We start from the raw sequence: 21,291 nt of genomic DNA on the forward strand, positions 1-21,291 counted from the left end.
GATGAGGATGCTGAAGGGATCGTGCAGCCCCACAATGATGCACTGGTAATATATGTACTCATAAATAAATCTCTAGTTAAGCGTGTGTTAATTTATCTAGGTAGCTTGGCCAACATCATCAGATCGAGGGTCGTGGAACAGCTTGGTCTACGAGATAAGATCATGCCTGCAGTCCGAGTTCTAAATGGATTCAACATGACATGTGAGACCACTAAAGGGGAGATAACATTAACGATGAACGTCGCTGGGACCATTCAGGAAGACCAGTTCTATGTAATCGAAGGAGTCATAAGGTACAACGCCCTATTCGGAAGGCCATGGATCCACAACATGAGGGAGGTACCCTCGACTCTGCACCAAGTGATGAAATTCCCAACGCCAGGAGGGATAAGAACAATTTATGTAGAACAACCGGCTGCAAAGGAGATGTTCACGATCAACGAGGTGATCCTGATATCCGCACTTACAATGACAAAAGGTCTGGGTTCCGCCGTAAAACAAGAAGCCAAATAGCAATTACCTACACCGGCCCCGGCCGAACTGGAGAAGCAAGGGACCAATGAAGACGACGATTACGGGGTTCCCAGGACTTTTATAGCCGCCGACGATTCTGATGCTACCAAATCGACAATTGAGAAACTGGAGCAAGTCGTACTGATCGAGCACTTGCCCGATTGAAATGTATATCTGGGCACGAGGTTGAGTCCCGAGCCTAGGAAAAAATTCATTCAATTCCTTATAGCTAACATAGATTGTTTCGCTTGGTCCCACCTTGATATGACAGGGATCCCGCCGGAAATAACCACTCACAAGCTAAGCCTGGAATCTAAACTCCTTCCCGAGGTCAAGCATGTGTTCATCAAGGACGAGGTATCTAAACTCCTTAAAATAGGGTCCATCCAGGAGGTTAAGTACCCAGACTGGTTAGCAAGCGTAGTAGTAGTCCCTTAAAAGGGAAACAAACTAAGAATGTGTCTAGACTATAAAGACCTGAATAAAGTGTGTCCCAAGGACTCTTTCCCTTTGCCTAATATCGACATGATCGATGCAACGGCCGGCCACGAGATACTCAATTTTCTCGATGCTTATTCCGGGTACAACCAAATTCGGATGGACCTGGGTGATCAGGAAATCTTCATCACTAAGTACGGCACCTACTCCTATAACGTGATGCATTCGGACTAAAAAATGCCGGTGCCACTTACCAACGCCTAGTAAATCGGATGTTCGAAGAACAAATATAAAAATCAATGAAGGTTTACATTGACGATATGTTGGTTAACTTCCTGCCAGCAGAGGACCATTTGAAACATTTGTAAGAAACCTTCAGCATATTGAAGAAGTACAATATGAAGCTGAACCTGGAGAAATGTGCATTCGAAGTCGGGTCCGGGAAATTCCTCTGGTTCATGCTATCTAACCGGGGAATCAAGATTAATCCCGATAAGATCAAGTCCATCAAAGAATCACTGTTGTGGACAACATTAAGGCCATTCAAAGGTTAACCGGAAGCATAGCCGCCCTGGGGCGTTTCATCTCGAGGTCCTCCGACAAGAGCCACCGGTTGTTCTCACTGTTGAAGAAAAAGAATAACTTCTCATGGACCCCGAAGTGCCAACTAGCCTTGGAGGAACTCAAGCGGTATCTCTCGAGCCCACCTCTACTTCATACTCTGATGACAGACGAGCAGTTATATATGCACTTAGCAGTATTCGAGATAGTGGTAAGTGGAGTCCTGGTACGGGAAGAGGAAAGTTCGCAATTTCCGATCTATTATGTTAGCAGGACTCTAGGCGAGGCCGAAACTAGATACCCTCACATAGCAAAACTGGCGCTTGCTTTGCTAAGAGCCTTTAGGAAGCTGAAACCGTACTTTCAATATCACCCCATATGTGTTGTAACTACTTACCAATTGAGGAATATAATGCATAAACTCGAGCTCTCGGGACGATTGGCCAAATGGGTCGTAGAGATCAGCGGGTACGATATCGAATATCGGCCCCGGACCGCCATTAAATCTCAAAAATTGGCAAACTTTGTGGTCGACTTTACGCCAGCCCTAATACCCGAGGTGGAAAGAGATTTGTTGTTAAACTCGGGGACCTCTTCGGGAATCTGGACCTTCTTTATGGATGGTGTCTCGAACGCAAAAGGGTCCGGACTTGGCATCGTATTGAAGCCAACAACATGCAATGTAGTTAGACAATCTATTAGGACTGTAAAATTGACTAACACCGAGGCCGAATATGAGGCCGTGATTACAGGTCTCGAACTGGCCAAAAGCTTGGGGGCAAAAGTGATCGAAGCTAAGTGCGAGTCCCTCCTTGTGGTGAAACAAGTTAATGGGACGTTCGAGGTCAGAGAGGAACGAATGCAAAGATACATGGATAAGCTGTAGGTAACGTTACATCGGTTCAAGGAGTGGACTTTACAACATATACCTCGGGATCAAAATAGCGAGGCCGATGCCCTTGCTAATTTGGGATCGTCAGTCGATGACGATGAGTTCAACTGGGGGGAAGTCGTGCAACTCATGAGATCGGTAGTGGAAGAAGTTCACGCCGAGATAAACTCAATTATCCTAACTTGGGACTGGAGAAACAAATATATAGAGTATCTGAAGACCAGAAAACTGCCCTCAGATCCTAATGAATCGATGGCTCTACGTACGAAGGTGGCCCGGTTCAACTTGTCCGGAGACGGTACCCTGTTCAGAAGAACATTCGATGGCCCACTCGCAATATTTCTAGGATTGGGAGATACCGAGTATGTTCAGAGAAAGGTCCACGAAGGCACCTTCGGAAATCATTCGGGCGCCGAATTATTAGTTTGGAAAATAATCAGAGTCGGCTACTACTGGATCGACATGGAAAGGGAAGCGAAGGAGCTCATACGAAAATACGACGAATGTCAAAGGCATGATCTGATGATTCATCAGCCCGGGAGCTACTACATTCGGTCTTATCACCCTAGACGTTCGTAAAATAGGGAATGGACATTGTCAGCCCCCTTCCATGGGCACCCGGTATGGCTCAATTTATATTATTTATGACTAACTATTTTTCTAAGTGGGTGGACGTCCAGGCGTATGAAAAATTCAGGGAGAAGGAAGTCATCAATTTAATTTGGGACCATATAATATGCCGGTTCGGAATTCCGACCGAGATCTTGTGCGATAATGGGAAACAGTTCATTGGCAGTAAAGTAAGCAAGTTCATCGAATATAAGTGGGAACGGGCAAGCAGAGTCCACCAACAAAACCATACTACAAAACCTCAAAAAGAGATTGACCGACACCAAAGGAAAATGGAAAGAAATTTTGCCTGATGTCCTATGGGCATACCGTACGACCTCGAAGTCTAGTACCGGGGCCACCCCGTTCTCGTTGGTTTACGGCGCTGAAGCTTTAATGCCTGTCGAAATAGGGGAACCAAGTCTTAGGATCAGTTATGCAACCGAAGAGTCAAACGATGAGGCCATGAATACAAGCCTGAAACTGCTAGATGAAAGGCGTGAGGCCTCCCTCGTTCGGGTGGCCGCTAAAAAGAAACAAATTGAAAGGTATTAAAATCGAAGAGCCAACCTTCGACACTTCGGTATTGGGGACTTGGTGTTAAGGAAAGTGACGTTGAGAACCCGTAACCCGAACAAGGGGAAGTTGGGGCTGAATTGGGAAGGCGCATATCGAATTATCGAGATCACCAGCAAAGGATCATACAAACTCGAAGCAATGAATGGTAAATGACTACCAAACAACTGGAACGTGGCCCCACATAAAATGATAATACTGTTGAGGTACGACACCATTCATCTATTTTCTTTACATATTAGACTAACACGTGCAAGTAACGATCAAGGGACGATACGACTATTAGGCCCGAAAGCACGCGTTGCACTCTTTTTTCCTTAGACCGATTTTGTCTCTAATGGGTTTTCTCGTAAGGATTTTAATGAGGCAACAATGGATCGTGCTAACATAGAACCGAAGACCGGAGTCAAGGAGCACATCAGCAGTATCCGAGGCCTCTCTATGATCGACCTCAGATACTGGGGGCCATCACCCTCGGACAATAATTTTGGCAATGAGAAAGACTTTATGCTCGAACTACCTAGGCTCGGTGGATAGGATTTATTGTAAGGGCCAAATGGTCAAATGAACCGTTCCCACATAGACCATCCAAGCTCTGACACGAAGCATGTACACATTTGTAACCTTGTATGGAAATGAAAGAAAGTTTCTCCTTGCGAATAAATATTTTGTCCCTTAAAAATTTCTACATTCGGTCCCCTAAAGATATTGAGCCCAAGGGTAATATCTATCTAGATCCAAGAGGTCACCCTCACTCGGGGACCATCGTCCAAGACAGGCTCGGGCGACCCGGGGTTTCGAAGCCCGGCACGAAGCTTATTAGGTAGTGCCCGAACTATAAAGGCTACGGCCATCCCCATTTGAAACTATCATCCTGGTCAAGCCCGGATAACTCGAGGTAACAAGCCCATTAGGTAATACCCGAACTTAAAAGGCTACGGCCGTCCTAGAATGGCTTCGAGACATCCGAGATACGTAACCAAAACATAAGGCTTTCAAAATTTCTAAACTGGTTCGAAGGTTACCCTCGGCAAAATTATAAAAATCCTAAGTGAACATTTTGGGGAAAGCTTCCGGGCATACCGAACCCCATCCCCCCACCAGCCTTAAGCAAAATAGTATCGAAAACAAGCAATGTTTGAACCTCCGAATAAGATCCAATTATTACATGCTAAGGCATCCGAAATATTTGCAATCATAAAGAAAAAGCAAAAAGAATCAATCTTGAAAATTGCCGAAGGAAGAAAGCCTTATATATATATATATATATATATATATATATATATATATATATATATGCAAATTTTTACAAAGGCCAAACGGCCTAAACAAAATACAGAGGTACAAAAGTAAAAAATTACAAGGCACCTAAGAAGCCTAATCCTCACCAGAGCCCGCCTTATCATCGAGGCCGTCGGAATCCTCCCCGTCCTCGGACCCGTCCGAACCCTCAGAATCTTCCTCATCCTCGGGGTACTCATCCTCGATCCTCTTAACATTTTCAAGCTCGGTCGATGAATCGAACCCCCGAGCATGAACCTCTTCTAGAGCCTCTCTCCGAGACTGCCACTTTGCATGATCGACTATGGCGTTTAGGCGCTCCTGAGTAGCATTAGTATCGTCTTTGTACTGGGCCACCATCTCATCGTCATCGGCCTTGGCTATTTCAGCCACTGACTTAGCTGCTTTAAGCTCCTTTGTGAGGGTTTCCCGATCGGTAACAACCAAGCTAAATTGAGATTGGAGCTCCCCAATTTTCTGAGACCATGCCTCTGCCTTCTCCTTCATTGATCGAAGTTCGTCCTCTGCCGAGGCCAATTTCTCTTGGGTTATTTCCTTTTCAGACACCAACCGGTCCATCTTGCCCTTCAACTCCTCGGCCAACGCCTTGACTTCGTACATCTCAACCCGGAGCTGGTCAACCCGATCTACCTTTTGCTGGACCTGTGGACACCGTGCCTAGCTCATCATCACTAACTTCAAAATTTTTTACATGTTCCAATATATCGGCATGTTCCTTCTGAGTCGCATCCAACTCGACTCGAAGGCTCTTGATTTCACCCCTGCGTTGCTCGCTGAGATGTTTATACATGTTTCTTTTCTCAGCAAGCTCTTTGGCTTCGACCTCGAGTTGGCTCAACTCATCTCGATACCAGAGGAAGGTCTCGTGGTGGAGCACCGAGGCCTGCAAATACGAGGAAAGATATTAGAATTATCAAAAAATTAGTTCAAATATCAAAAGAAAAATTGGAATCAACAAGGATTATCAAGAGTTACCTGGTTCAGCGCATGTTGTGCTTTGTTGAACAGGCATGGCGAGTCTACCTCATTCATTTTGGCCTGGTCTTCCTCAGTCACCAGGCACCGGAGGTAACTAGCTATCCCTACGGGGGCGGAAAGAACCTGGGCATCCTACGGAACGGTGATGATAATTGACCGCTTCCGACCAGGATCCACACTCAGGGCACGAAATCGATTGACCAGTCTCGAGCTCGAGTTAGGCCCACCTGCCAAACTTGAGGATGTACTTTTCCTCAGTATCTCTAAGTTGCCCAACCCGGTGATGTCCTCCGTGGTGGTGGAATCCACGCCATCAAAACAATAATAGAGGGGATCGTCCGCTTCGTGGGCTCCCTCGTTGGGTCGTTCTTTCACAGCTTGGACCTCGTTGTACATCGACTCGGTAAACGAGGGTAACTCGGTGATATCTATAACGCCAAGTGCCTTCTTCGAGGCACTACCCGCATCCCGGGAAGCCTCAGCCACAACCTCCTCATCGGCCTCCCTGGCTTGAGGCAGATCGGCCTCCTCATCAGCCTCCCTTGCCTGAGGCAGATCGGCCTCACGACTCTCTATTTCGACGCCCCCCGCTCTTCAAGGGACGACGGCTCGTGGAGCACAAAAACAAAAGGCTCTTCCTCCCCGGGCTTGTCCCTAAGTCGATAAAGCATGTCCGAAGTTGGTACTCAGGAACTGATGTTTTCCTTTGGCTTGTGCACCAGCCTTCTCCTTATTTTCTTTTTCTCCGAGCTCGGGGAACTCGGAGCCCTACTCCTCTTCTTCTCTCCGGCTTGCCCCGGAGCAAGAGACTCAACAGGCAAGTCCTCGTCCCCAACCGAAGGCCTAAGCTCGACGTTCTTAGGCAAACCTGCATAGGAAAGTAAAGTAGATAAGGACGTGATGTTAGAAGAAAAATATTCACTACGACTTGTTCGGGAAAAAGGACCTTACCATGGGAACGGGCCTCCCAACGAACTTTTGAAAGTTTGCGCCATGAGCGCTCGAAATAGGGCATCTATGATATGATGCCCTCGACCCACTCCTTGATTCGAGAGATAGCATTCAGAACCCGAGAAAGGGCTACAACATAACAAGCACTGATAAGAAAAAGGAAGATAAGTCATAAAATCAACACTTAAATGGAATACTTACGTGATGCATTCCACCTTTCGGGGAACGGCCTCCACTAGGCAGGTACCAGGTCTGCGGTCCTCACTCGCACAAAACGTACTTGCTAACCCCGATCCCGATCCTCGTCAATGCTCGAGAATGGGGCTTTGCTAGCCCGGCGTACTAGCTTTATCAGTCCCCCTGGAAGATTATGGGACTGTATAAGCGCAGTAGATGATTAATGGTGAACGAGAACCCATCAATATTTTTTTTTAAAATGGAGGAGGATCACAATCCTCCACAGTGATGCATAAATATGGCCTAGGCACACGTTGTACCTCTTGCAGAAGTCTAAAATGAACGGGTCTACCGGGCCCAATGTAAAAGGGATAAGTATAAACACTTAGATATTTCTCGACATGGGTGGTAATGGCCTCTTCAGGGTCGAAGACCACGATGTCTTTATCGGCCCAGTTGCAGTCTTTTCGGACCGTGGGGAGGACCTCTTCGGTAATTGGGAAAATGTATATCAAGGCCTCCTCATACCGACCCTGTACAGAAGAAGGCTTCTCAACCTTAAAGTCGTCGGTGACCGAACAACCACCGGGAATGAACATCTTCAAGGGGGCTCTTCTGCCGGTTCATCAGCGATTGTATCAGGGAAGGTCTCCTCGATCTCAGTGGTCGTTCGCGAGGAAGAAGGAGCATCCTTCTGAGGAACAGATTTCGAGGTTTTTGCCATTGTTATGGAAGAAAAGCTTGGAACAGATGGAGAAAGAATGAAAGTTGAAAGATCAGACTTGTTGACTTGGGTAGGAGATGAGTAAATATTTTCGCAAAATACTGAAGAACCTTGGGTAATAGGGGTAAAAACGCTAGAGAATATTGAAGTCCTAAAGTTACGAGGGTAGAAGATTTGGTGCAAAGTGAAAAATGGATAACAGAGGGGGTATTTATAGGAGTTCAGCGATGTTTCACGTCCAGGGACGGCCGACTGGTGGCTGACATGCATTTAATGCCATTATGACATGACTGACGAGACGTTTCAGATGTTTTGTCATTTCTGCCGCGATGTGTCGAGGTAAGAATCAGAAGCTGATGTCGTTTCTCATCATTTATTCTCCGATAAATGAGGAAAATATCTGTATACGGTTAAAATCGGACTCGTGGTACACCCCGGTCTCCGACATAATAAGCCAAGCTCGAGACATGATGACATGGTGCCGAAATCAGGTCAAGAGTCTCTTCGAGTCATGGTTCGGAATCGGTCCTAGCCTTGAACGACTTCGAAGACTACTGTCGGGCAATCAAGCGCGTCCAACGGAGGTCCGTTATGTCCTGGACCGACCGGATATACCTTTCGTGCTAAGGCCTGAATAGATCGCTTACCACCGGAGCCATCGAGACCACGCCCCCCAGATTCAGTTCAAGCTCCAAGAACTCAGAAAAGCCTTACCAAACGGTTGCACATGACTAACGAAGGGCCGTGATATCAATGCCCGACCGGATATCACGGCGCGGATCTCGGTCCGTATCAGCAACAGATCAGTGATTAACGAAAAAAAAAGATTTTTACCTTTGTTAGAATTGTACTAGGGATGAAACTATCCTACTATATAAAGAAAATGATTTTTATTCAAAGGACATACTGTAACACGCATTCCAAAGCAATATATTATTATTTTTTCTGTTATTAGCTCTTTCTTTTGTTCATCAGTACTGGCCATAGTGAGCTCGGATCGAGGGAGAGTACTTCATTAAGGCTGAAACTATCCTCCCTGCGTGATTTGAATTCATTTTATCTTTGTTTATTCAAATTTGACTTAATTTATCGCTTTGTATCAAATTAATCCGTATATCCTTAAAATCACTTACAAATTTAATTGTTATCCGATTTTGAGGGTAAACAATCTTATTACAAAAAATTCGTTACTTCCCCTCAATCTTCTATTTTCTATTTGTTCATTCATCTTTTCCCTTTTTCCTACGGTTAGTCCATAAATTTATAAACTTTACTTCCATCTTCATGCCTTCAAATATCCATTAATTTTCCGGGGAATTCCTAATATTCTGCTTTTTGCAATTTTAATATTCCCATCATCCATACTATAAATTCCATACTATAAATTGAGAAGAAGTTAAAAAAGAAAATTTTGAGAAAAAGAAATCCTTTAGTAAAATCCAGAGAGATCCAAGTATAGAGAAACTAAGAAGTAACTGTCATCACAGACAATGTAAAGTCGTAATTATAAAACTTACCATATTCGGCACCTTCGAGTAGTATATCCAGCATCGAATAAAACATCCAATAGGATATAGCAAACACTTTTTCAACATTCTTTTCCCTAGCACAAAAAAAAGAATTGTATTCATGCGTCATATATATATAAAAATAAAAACGCATACTATATTATTTCTTTAATCGTCATTCAAATGCACCACAAAATTAATAAAGTCAACGAGTGTAGGAGACAAAGTAAGTCAAACATTTACAAACGTGAATAGATTGTAAATGTAAATGTTTACATTTACAAACGTGAATGCACCCTTTTGATTTTCTCTATATTCTTATCCGTTTTGGCTTTTTCCCTACTTTTTGTTATTTTATCTTATTGTAAGAATAAAGGTCTTAGTTATTACTTCTTCACCCATTTCTGTTCCTTATTGTACAAGACTTATTGTAGGAGTAAATATCCGTTTATGTTTTTTTCTTTTTACAATATGAAATATGAAAGAGTAAGAGTAGTAATAATTGAGACATTTACTCCTACAATAAGGAATAGAAATGGGTGAAGAAGTAATAACTAAGACCTTTATTCTTACAATAAGATAAATAACAAAAAGTAGGAAAAAAGCCAAAACGGATAAGAATATAGAGAAAATCAAAATTCTAATTTTTAGTAATTCGTCTCATCATTATTGATCCATGATGGCCCAAATGGCCATGCCAAAGCACAAAAGTATTTAAATCAGTAAACTTCCGATTTACGATAGAGTGTGCTTCAACTGTACTAATCTTTGAATAGTATAAGCCAGAAGATAAAGTTGGTAACTTTTCTACAATGCACTTCTAGCGAGAAACATTCTTTGTAATACAAAGATATTCCATATTCATTTCATCTATCGTCTCAACATGTTACCCATTTCGGCGGATATCCATAAAACTCAACAAGTTTCTTCGGGACTTGGAGGAGAATAATGCATTATCAATAATAAGTTTTGTTCCCTTAGACAGAAATACAATAGCTTTTCCGGAGCCTTCAATCAAACTTATATTACCAATAATTGTAGAAATATTTGCTTTTTCCTTATGCAAATAAGAAAAGTATTTCTGATCTTTGAATATGGTATGAGTTGTTTCACTATCAATTACACAAATATCTTCATGATTGGTCTTTGATCCAAACATAATTTGAGGATTATCCATATTCTTCAAAATGACATAAACAAAATAAATATGATAGTAAATATTATTATCAAAGCATAACTTTTATTTATGTACAACTATTACATAACCATACTATCTACTACAAACAACAAAAATTAAAATATTTACATCTCTACAGATTCATCACCGATCACATGACTTATTTCTCCTTCCGGGAGTGCAAAGTAATCAGCTACATCCAAATGCATGAAGTCTAAATTATCTTCAGAAATAAAATTTGCTTCAACATTTTTCTCAGTCTTCTTCAGAAAGGCTTGATACAGCTCAACCAGGTGCTTTGGCGTACGACATGTACGTGACCAGTATCATTTTCCTCCACATCTATAGCATGCATTTTCTGCGTTTGCTGTTTGCACCGCTTCATACTTTTGTTCTTTCCTTTTCCACTGCTGGTGGTGAGGATAGTTCTTTGGTGCATTATTATTACCATGATTAGTGTTTCTTCTCCGACCACGGCCATGACTACGACTGGGGCCACGTCCCCTTCCACGCTTAGCTTGGTGGAAGTTCGTCTCATTCACTTCAGGGAATGGACAAGAACCAGTAGGTCGGCTTTCATGATTTTTCATTAATAGCCCATTATGTTGCTCGGCTACAAGAAGATGTGAGATAAGTTCAGAATACTTTTTGAATCCCATCTCTCGATATTGCTGCTGCAGGAGCATGTTCGAGGCATGAAAAGTGTTGAAAGTTTTCTCCAACATATCATGTTCAGTAATATTATCACCACATAATCTTAATTGAAAAATAATTATGAATATAGCAGAATTATACTCACTGATAGATTTAAAATCTTGTAACCTTAAATGAGTCCAATCATATCGTGCCTATGGAAGAACGACTATCTTCAGGTGGTAATAACTATCTTTCAAATTATCCCACAGTATGACCGAATCTTTAACAGTAAGATATTCCATTTTCAGACTCTCATCAAGGTGGGCGTAGGAATATCATTGTTTTGGCACAGTCTTGGTTTGATGCCTGATTTTTGTCCTTGATGGTGTCTGCCAAAGTTATCGCATCAAGATAAATTTCGGCATCAAGCACCCAAGACATGTAGCTTTTGCCCGATATATCCAGGGCAACAAATTCAAGTTTAGAAAGATTTGACATTATTTAGAAAAAGAAAGTTCGTACATGTGATACTTTCAAAGTATTTGCTCGAGATGGCAGAGTCTCGTGCTGATAACGTGTTATAAAATAAAAACTATAAAGTAAATAAACCGAAGACAAGTATAGAGAGAGAATGTTATATTATTCAAACTTCAAACTTATGTACATAATGAACTGAAAACTCCTATATTTATAGAAGAAAGGAAGCAGTTGCAAGGCTTTTCTTTAGCTGCTTGTAAGCTGTCTGCATGAGCTGCTTGCAACCTGCCTGTTTAATAAGAAGCTGCTGCAAATCATTTCATTGAACTGCTTGCAACCTACCTGCATCAACTGCTTGTAAATAAACTTCAACAAAGTACTAAATCGATGATTTTCTTCAGAAAGATTATTTATAGCGGAGTAATAAATGGGCATCCACAATATAATTATTTACATAACAAAAAGTAGTTATTTATGAATTTTATCCAATAAATCACATATTGTTGAGCTTTTATTTAGTAACCTTGGGCTACTGTTAGGAGTATCAATTGTCAAACATTGGGCTAACTACTATTCTCTCCGTTTCAAGATTGACTCGTCACGGAGTTTAAGAAAAAGAAGAATACTTTTAAAATTTGTGGTCTTAAAAGCTTAAGAGATAAAAGCTTTGTGGGGCCATGATATTTGTGTGATTATAAAAGCTTCTCATTAAGGGTAAAATGGGTAAAATGAATAATTTAAAGTTGAATTAGTTCCAAATTTAGAAATGTATCATTTATTTTGAAACAGACTAAAAAGAAAAGTATCTCGTGTAATTTGAAACGGAGGAGTACCAACTAAACGTTTCAGATGCAATAGTATATATTACAACTTTTTGGGAGAATAAGTATTGAAAAGTTTAATATTAAAAATATATAAAATAAATACAAGACGAGGAAATAGAGGGAACTACGATTTCGCAATTCATTTTCTTAACATATAGGAGTACTAGTTAAATGCATTAGAGCATCAAAGAAATAAAATCCTCGAGGCACTAGTCTGTCTGTCTAGTCTTTCACCTACCACAACTGCAAAGCGTAATAGCTGAAAAAAGTAGTTGGAAAAGCAAAAGAACTTCAAGAAAATAAGATCAGAAGACTAAATATATAGATAGACACTTAAGCGTAAAGATATATGAACTGCAAGATAGACACCTGATCTAGTCTTGTGACCAGATAGATACCTCTACTTGATAGAAATGTATCTGTTGAACACCCAGATCCTACAGACCAGATGCAAGAAATACACTTGTTATTTACGTGTCAAATAATGAAGATAACTGTTACGTGGCGCCTTCCTGAAATTCCTTGGAAGGGCGACGTAAGGCTAAGCAACCGATGTCAGTTCGATTGTTGTCTGCCAACTGAGATCCCCTCCGTACGCTAGACTAGATTGTCAGTGCCATACGGAAAACCAATGTCAGTGATCAATTGAAAGAGAGAACAGAAAAGAGAATTGAGAATGAAAGAAAGCTTTATTGCATTGAATGAAAACTATTACAGAAAAACAACACGGTGTCGGGGGGGAGAGACACCAGTACAAAGAATTGTTTGCCTGCTTGAAAGTTTGATTGCTTGGTCCCCCTTAATAATGCTTAAAAAAAATAAACCAAAGTTACATGACTAGACCTATGAAAGCTGGAAAATCACACTTAAAGAAAATACAGCAAAACTACTCTATATTTACAATGAAAAGGATTTAGTCTTCTACAAAGCAGAAATAAGTCCGTTGGCAGCAACTTTGTCTTTAGCATCAGGGTCTGCGCGCGAGCCATTGTCTACGCGCGTGGCGCTGTTGGCATCTGTCTGTGGCTGGGCGCTGGTGATGGCTATCGGTGGGGCAACAGAGGCACATGCGCGCTTGTCACTTGGAGCTGCCGAGACCACGGGACCGACCGTGGCGACGAGCGTTGGGAAGCTGGCCAGGACGCCACGGGGCTCGTCCAAGGGGTCATGGGGCATGGTTAGAAAGCTGCCCATGACATTCTCCCCCACCTGAGTTGGCGACGTCCTCGGTGCCTTCCTTACAAGGTAATCATCAATCAGGCTCTTGTAGGCTTTGAGGTTTGTTCCCCTCTCCCAAGTATTCTCCTCTACATCACATCCCTACCATTTCACCAAGAACTCCTGGTAATCTTTTCTTGAGGCGTAAATCACTCAATCATCAAGAATAGCTTCAGCACGCCTTTTTCCAGTTGAATTGGGACCTCGAATACTTGGTATTGTGAGTTGGCTTCGTGAAGGATCCTCCATATCTTCCCGAAAAGGTTTCAGGAGACTGACATGGAAAACAGGATGGATTTTCCACCAAGATGGGGTATCCACCCGGTATGCAACTTTCCCAATGTGCCTTTCAATGGACAAGGGTCCAATATATTTTTGAAATAGGCGAGGGTCATGGACCCCTGTAAATAAGTACCGCTTTGAGATTTTGACCATCACTTTATCTCCCACTTGGTATTCAACAAAGCGGCGATTCTGATCAGCATGCTACTTCATCCGCTTTTGGGCTTTGACAAGATAGCTCCGCACTATCTCCAAATTTTGCTTCCATTCTTTTGAGAAGCTAGCAGCCTGAGGAGATTTTGACATGTTTGGTGCATTCACTGTGTGTGGGAGTAGCGGTTGCTATCCAGTAACAATTTCAAAAGCGCTTTTGTTGGTACTTGAGCTCTTTTGTGAATTGAAACACAGTTGAGCAGCATCCAGAAGCTTCACCCAGTTCTTCTGCGATCCGGTCACAAAGTGCCGGAGATATTCCTCTAGCATGCCATTGAATCGCTCCGTCTGGCCATCAGATTGCGGATGAAAACTTGAGCTATGACTCAATTTTGACCCGAGACACTTAAAGAGTTGGGTCCAAAAATTGCTAGTGAAGCGTGAGTCGCAATCACTAACAATGTCTTTAGGTAGGCCCCAATATTTGACGACATGAGAGAAATTGTATCTTCTACTGATATATATTGTGGGGCTGCTATAAAGGTAGCATACTTGGAAAATCGATCCACCACAACCAAGATAGTTGTGAGATCTCTGACTTTGGGCAATCCGGTGATGAAGTCCAGGGAAACGCTTTCCCAAGGTCTTTTTGGGACAGCTAGTGGTTCCAAGAGCCCTGCCTGTGTCAAGTAGTTTGACTTATCCTTCTGGCATACTAGACAAGTCTTCACACACAGAGCGACGTCATCGACCATTTGAGGCCAATAATATGCACGGCGAAGCAATGCCATGGTGCGTTCCTCACCGGGATGACCGGCCCACAAAGTATCGTGGCATTCCGCCAGTAGAGCCCTTCGCAAATCTCCTCCTTTAGGAACATATAGTCGGTTCCCTTTCACTTTCAGGAAAACATCATCGGTGTAGAACTGGCGAGTCTTGCCCTGTCCTACCAAATCAACCAAATACTGTGCAGCAGGGATCCTTGATGAGTAGATCCTGTATCTGGTCTTTTATGGTGGTGGTTACTTCGCTTCCCTTTAGGGCGGCGAGTACACACCGATGCTAGATCAGCTCTCCGACTGAGTGCATCCGCAACATGATTGGTCTTCCCACTTCGGTACTCCAGGTTGAAGTGAAATTCCGCTAGGAGTTCCTACCACCTAGCCTGTCGACCATTCAGCTTTGGCTGGGTCATGAAATGGCTAATGGCTGTGTTGTCTGTCTTGACCACGAATGGGGCTCCCAGTAGATAATGCCTCCAAAGGCGTAAGCAATGAACGACAACCAATAATTCTTTCTCATGGGCGGTATAGCGCCGCTCTGCATCCTTCAGTTTCCGGCTCTCGTACGCTACGGGATGCCCTTCTTGTAGCAATACTCCACCAAGTGCATAGTCGGAGGCATCCGTTTGCACTTCGAATGGCTTGGCCAAGTCAGGGAGGGCCAAGACTGGGCTACTAGACATAGCCATCTTCAATGCGTCGAAGGCCTCTGCCCGCTTGGGGCCCCAATCCCACGGGGTGGCCTTCTTGAGAAGTTCTGTTAGCGGCACTGCAATGAGGGAGTAACTTTTCACAAAACGCCGATTGAAGTTGCATAGGCCAAGGAATGACCTCAAGGCATGGATATCCTTAGGAGGCGGCCATTCTGTAATGGCCTGAATCTTCTGCTTGTCCATCTTGATCCGCCCTTCCTCGATGACATGTCCGAGGAAGTCAATTTGTTTCTGAGCAAAGGAGCACTTGGATAGCTTCGCTTATAATTCGTGCTCCCGCAATCGGGCTAGGACCTTCCACAAATGCTCCAGGTGTTCTTCCAGTGTCTGGCTATATACCACAATGTCATCCAAATAAACCACGACGAATTCATCAATGTATTCTCGGAAGACTTGATTCATCAAGGTGCAAAATGTGGCTGGCGCGTTAGTCAAGACAAAGGGCATAACCAGGAAGTCGTACGACCCTATCTTGTCACACAGGTCGTCTTGTGCTCATCACCCTCTGTAATCCAAACTTGTCAATAACCTGTCCTCAGGTCTATTTTTGTGAATACCGTCGCACCACCCAGTCTATCAAACAAGTCTACCATTAGCGGAATAGGGTACTTGTTTTTCACGGTAATTTTGTTTAGAGCCCGGTAATCCATGCAGAGTCGTAAACTACCATCATGTTTCTTTTGGAATAGAACAGGGGACCCGTATGGGGACTTGGAGGGCACGATGATCCCTGTGTCTAGCATTTCCGTCAATTGTCTCCGAAGCTCGGTGAGTTCGGGTTGTGACATTCTGTACGGCACCCGGGCAGGTGGCTTCGCACCCGGCACCAACTCAATCTCATGGTCCACAGTTCGCCTAGGCGGAAGACGCTTTGGCATGTCTTGTGGCATGATGTCTTCAAATTCCAGAAGCAACTCCTTCACGGGTGCAGGAATGGGACCCGAGGAGCGTTCTATATCTTCCATGCAGAGGGTAGCCAGGAACGTGGGTTCATGTCTTTTTACCCCCTTCTTCAACTGCAAGGCCGAGATGTTCTCGGCTGCCATCTTCATGGGAATGCACGGAATAATGCAGGGCTTGGCCCCATTTGCCCCCATCATCAGCAGCATGTCTGCATACGGTGCGGGCATGGTATTGGTCTGTCTCAGGAATTCCAACCCCACGATTAACTCAAAGTCATCTATGATCACTACGCGCAGGTTGAACTTTCCTTCATAAGGGCCAAGCTTCACTGGTACTTCTTTGGCTATTCCACCCACTGGTTGAGGTGGTGAGTTGATAGCCTTCACACGACCTTTGCCCTTTCCTACGACTAGTCCAAGACGCTCCACCTGAGTCGAGGCTAAGTAGTTGTGGGTGGCACCTGTGTCTATCATTGCCCGAATGGGCTTGCCATTTACCTTCATGTCAACGAACATTAGGGTCCTCTCTTGATGAGGAGGAGTCCTCAAATTCGCCTTCTTATTTCCTTTCCTGGCAATTGGACAGGGGTCCTTCTTCTTGCGGATACCGGCACTGGTACCCGCTAAGGGCTCAGAAATGGAGCCAACAATTGCATTGAATGCACCTACTGGCTCGGTCTGGTCCGCATCATCGGCGTCGTCATCCGTCCCATCCTCAAAAGCTTGATGGGCATTCATCTGTGCATGTGGACATTCATTATTCCAATGTGGTCCGCCGCAATGGCGACATCCTGAGGGGGGCTTCCTCCCCCGATCATTGTTGTTAGATGCAGCACTAGTACTGCCGGAAGAGGGAGTCTTGGATTTGGGTGCACTCCGGTCTCCTCCACTTCTGCTAGGGCCACTAGTGTTTGGTTGGCCCCCTTTGTATCCTCCTCGGACAGGCTGTTGAGGCCTATCCTTCCGGGCTTCCACTTGGTAATCCCCAAGGCACTCTGCTGCTTGGATTGCCTTAGGCAACGTGTCTACCCTTTGTCTCTGCAACTCCATCCGGGCATAAGGTTTCAACCCTTCCAGGAAGGTGAAGAGTTTGTCTTTGTCCCCCATGTCCCGGATGTTCAGCATGAGCGCGGAGAATTCCCGCACGTAATCTCGCACTGATTTGGTCTGGCGGAGCTCCCGCAACTTTCTCCTGGCATTGTACTCAACATTTTCGGGGAAGAACTGTAGGCGTATGGCTGCCTTCAGTTCCGCCCATGTGTCGAGGGCATCTTCACCTGCCTTGATGGCTTCGTACTTCACCCGCCACCAGAGTTTGGCATCACCCTGAAGATACATGGCAGCAGTTGCTACCTTCTTAGCTTCTTCCAGGCTTCCCACGGCATCGAAGTATTGCTCGATGTCGAAAATGAAATTTTCCACTTCTTTGGCATTCCGAGCTCCACTGTATGGCTTTGGCTCAGGAATTTTCAGCTTTTGTGCCATGGGGGCGAGGTTCACACCACCCCCAAATTGGTTTCCGCCTCCTCGAAGTAGGCCTTGTAAAGCAGCATTGACAACGTTGAGCTAGCCTGTCAAGTTGTCTATAGTTTGTTGCATGGCAGTCACCCTGTCTGCCTCTTGTGCCCTGCTGGCTAAATCCTCGGCACGCTCTTGTTGGAGGACCTCAAATTTACCAAAACTTTTGGCTGCCTCTGTGGCTGCCGTTTGCCGGTCTCCTTCAGAGTCGCGACTGATGTTTTCTATGTCAACTTCGGCCTGGATCAGTCTGCGGTCCAGGTCATCCAACCTTTGCAATAGGCTGGTCTTTAGGTCAGGCACCATTTCCACGATGGGCCGTAATGCGTCAACCGTTCCCTCAAGGGTCGCGATGCGATCCCCATAATTCACCATGGTTAGAAATGGTGGTAATTGCAATATAATCTCTCGTCCGTTGTCGAGCCTAGGCTCTGATACCAACTGTTACGTGGCGCCTTCCTGAAGTTCCTTAGAAGGGCGACGTAAGGCTAAGCAACCGATGTCAGTTCGATTGTTGTCCGCCAACTGAGGTCCCCTCCGTACGCTAGACTAGATTGTCAGTGCCGTACGGGAAAATCAATGTCGTGATCAATTGAAAGAGAGAGCAGAAAAGAGAATTGAGAATGAAAGAAAGCTTGATTGCATTGAATGAAAGCTATTACAGAAAAACAACACGGTGTCGGGGGGGAGAGACACTAGTACAGAGAATTGTTTGCTTGCTTGAAAGTTTGATTGCTTGGTCCCCCTTAATAATGCTTAGGAAAAAAAACCAAAGTTACATGACTAGACCTATGAAAGCTGAAAAATCACACTTAAAGAAAATACAGCAAAACTACTATATATTTACAATAAAAGGACTTAGTCTTCTACAAAGCAGAAACAAGTCCGTTTGCAGCAACTTTGTATTTAGCATCAGGGTCTGCGCGCGCGGCGCTGTTGGCATCTGCCTGTGGCTGGGCGCTGGCGATGGCTATCGGTGGGACGACAGAGGCACATGCGCGCTTGTCACTTGGAGCTGCCGAGATCACGGGGCCGACCGTAGCGACGGGCATTGGGAAGCTGGCCAGGACGCTACGGGGCGCGTCCAAGGGGTCATGGGGCATGGTTGGAAAGCCGCCCATGACATAACGCATGCATGGTGCTAGGCAGGGGACCCACATGGTGTCAAGAGGGTTCATCGAAAAATTATACCGGGTACAGATACAAATGTCATCTAAAATAGAGAACAATACAATAACAACAACAATCATCCAGTATAATCCCACAAGTGGGGTCTGGGTAGGGTAGAGTGTACGAAGCCTTACCCCTACCCTGGAAGGGTTCAGTGTTCGATCCTGCAGCACAACAATTTTCCTTGCTTTTGGGCAGTTTTTTGGCGTTATGTTTGAATGGCGCTTGATGTTTGGCATATTTCGATATGTGTTGATGTTACTTTGCCCATGTTTTAACCACTTTTTGATGTTATTTAATCTTTAAAACACCCAACATGGTGTAATTATTGGTTTGATGACTAATTAAGTTATGTGTGATGATTTAAGGTGTTCGGAGTGCAAAATATGAAGAAAAGGTGGTTTAGCCAGAGGAAGAAGGGTTGGATGCGTCGCATCCAACCTAGGAAAACATCATCCTGCATGCAACCTTAGCAGTGAAGTTGGGCCATAGCGTCCGCCATCGCGTGCGAAACTGGGAAGTAGAAGAGAAGGCTGGATGCGTCGCGTCCACCATCGCGTGCAAAGCTGAGAAATAGAGGACAAGGTGGATGCGTCGCATCCACCTTCGCAGAAGAAAAATTGAAATGGAGGACAAGGTGGATGCGTCGCATCCACCTTAGCATCAATCCCTGAAGCCGAATTGGACTAGGAATAGGAGAGCTTTGGCCCACGACTTTTGTACGCAATATATAAGCTAAAAATGCCTCTTTTAGGTTATCAAACATATTGGGAAGAGGGAAAAAGCCACGACAAAGCTGTGGAGGCCGGAATTCATCGAGTTTCATCTTTCTCCCACCAAATTTAGTAATTTTTATGTTTCTTTATATGATTTGTTGTTTGGCTACCATGTCTATGTGGAGCTAAACTTCACGTTCTAGGGTTGTGGGTCTTTCATGACTATTGTTATTCGGATATTGATTTTGACTTCTTGATTTATCATATTAGTTTATTTATTCAATCTTGCACTTAATTATTTAATTGCTTGATCACCAATTGAATACTATCTACGAATCTAGAATTGAACTCGAAAGTGGGAATTCTATATTGCATATAGGATTGAGTAGGGCAAGTTCTTGAACTCGGGCATCGGGGAACGGATTCGTAGTTAGGATAGACATATACCTAATTGCCTTGCTTGGTTGATTTACAGAAATTATAAATGCGTTCTTGTTGATTCTAACTCCATAGACATATAGGCGTTAGGTTAGCTTGAATAGGCGAGTAAGAACTCGACAGATTCTTATGAGCATTAACCCTGTCAACCAATAAGCTAGATAAATTAGTCGGTCAATTCAATTGAAGAATACAATAGGATTGTTAGATAGCCCATAACCCTAGATCGTTTTCATTACATTGATATCATTAAAATCTGCTCTTTCTCTGTTCAAAGTTTATTATTTATATTTTTCTTATTTAATTAGTTTAGAATAAAATATTTTTGGAGTTAATTCTTGTTTAGATAATTGGGATAGTCTAATTTAGTTAATAGTTAATCATAAGTCCTCGTGGGTTCGACATCCGACTTTTAGTCACTTTATTACTTGACGACCGCGTATACTTGCGTGAGTGTGTTTGGTCGCAACAAGTTTTTTGGCGTCGTTGCCGGGGACTTAGAAATTTGCTATTTTTCTAGATTAGACATTTTTTTTATCTATTCATGTTTTTTTTATTATTTTATTTTAGTTAGTATTTTTTATTTATTTTAGCATGGCATCTTGGAATAAAAATTGTTCGAATGATGGTTATTCTTATTTTGATGATCCTTGTCCATATTGTGGAGGACCCCACTGGTGGAAAAATTGTCAGAATGTTCCCAGGAGCGAGTTGTGCGCACAATCTCAATCCTTTGAGTGGAATATTTGTAATATGTGTGGTGGTCAAGATGGCCATTGGGATGGTTGTCCTAATTTTGTTCATCCTTCTCTGAGCCCTTATTATGATCTTTCTAATGATATTTCTGAGTTTGATAGGGGCAATGAAGTGCAGGATATGGAACCTGATGCATATATTAGGGATATTCTGAGGCAAGTAGCAGAGCAACAGGATAAACTCAAAAAAGATATGAAAAGAATGAGGGCAGCAATCACAAGAATGAAGGCCAATATGGAAGAATTGAATGAAGAGAGCGAGTACCAGCAAGAGAAAATTTTTGAAAAAGAGGAGATTTTG

At 43.6% G+C, this 21,291-nt stretch overlaps 1 protein-coding gene across 1 annotated transcript; it reads right to left on the bottom strand.

The window, feature by feature from the left end:
• Positions 1–4,966: 4,966 nt before the first annotated feature.
• On the bottom strand, positions 4,967–5,923 carry LOC104097272 (uncharacterized). Its single transcript, XM_070180820.1, has 3 exons — positions 5,867–5,923; positions 5,583–5,774; positions 4,967–5,533 (listed from the first exon to the last, which is right to left on the bottom strand). Exons 1-3 carry the CDS (start codon positions 5,921–5,923, stop codon positions 4,967–4,969), a joined length of 816 nt encoding a protein of 271 aa, XP_070036921.1.
• Between the last annotated feature and the right edge of the window lie 15,368 nt (positions 5,924–21,291).

This window comes from Nicotiana tomentosiformis, chromosome 7 (assembly GCF_000390325.3).
Source record: "Nicotiana tomentosiformis chromosome 7, ASM39032v3, whole genome shotgun sequence".
Taxonomy (NCBI): Eukaryota; Viridiplantae; Streptophyta; class Magnoliopsida; order Solanales; family Solanaceae; genus Nicotiana; species Nicotiana tomentosiformis.

What these genes read in the sequence shown, in the direction of transcription:
- LOC104097272 (XM_070180820.1), bottom strand. Translation starts at nt 5,923, where the DNA reads ATGAATGAGGTAGACTCGCCATGCCTGTTCAACAAAGCACAACATGCG. An exon ending in CACAACATGCGCTGAACCAG is followed by an intron (nt 5,775 to 5,866) that starts GTAACTCTTGAT and finishes TCGTATTTGCAG; the next exon opens with GCCTCGGTGCTCCACCACGA. An exon ending in ATGCCGATATATTGGAACAT is followed by an intron (nt 5,534 to 5,582) that starts GTAAAAAATTTT and finishes CGGTGTCCACAG; the next exon opens with GTCCAGCAAAAGGTAGATCG.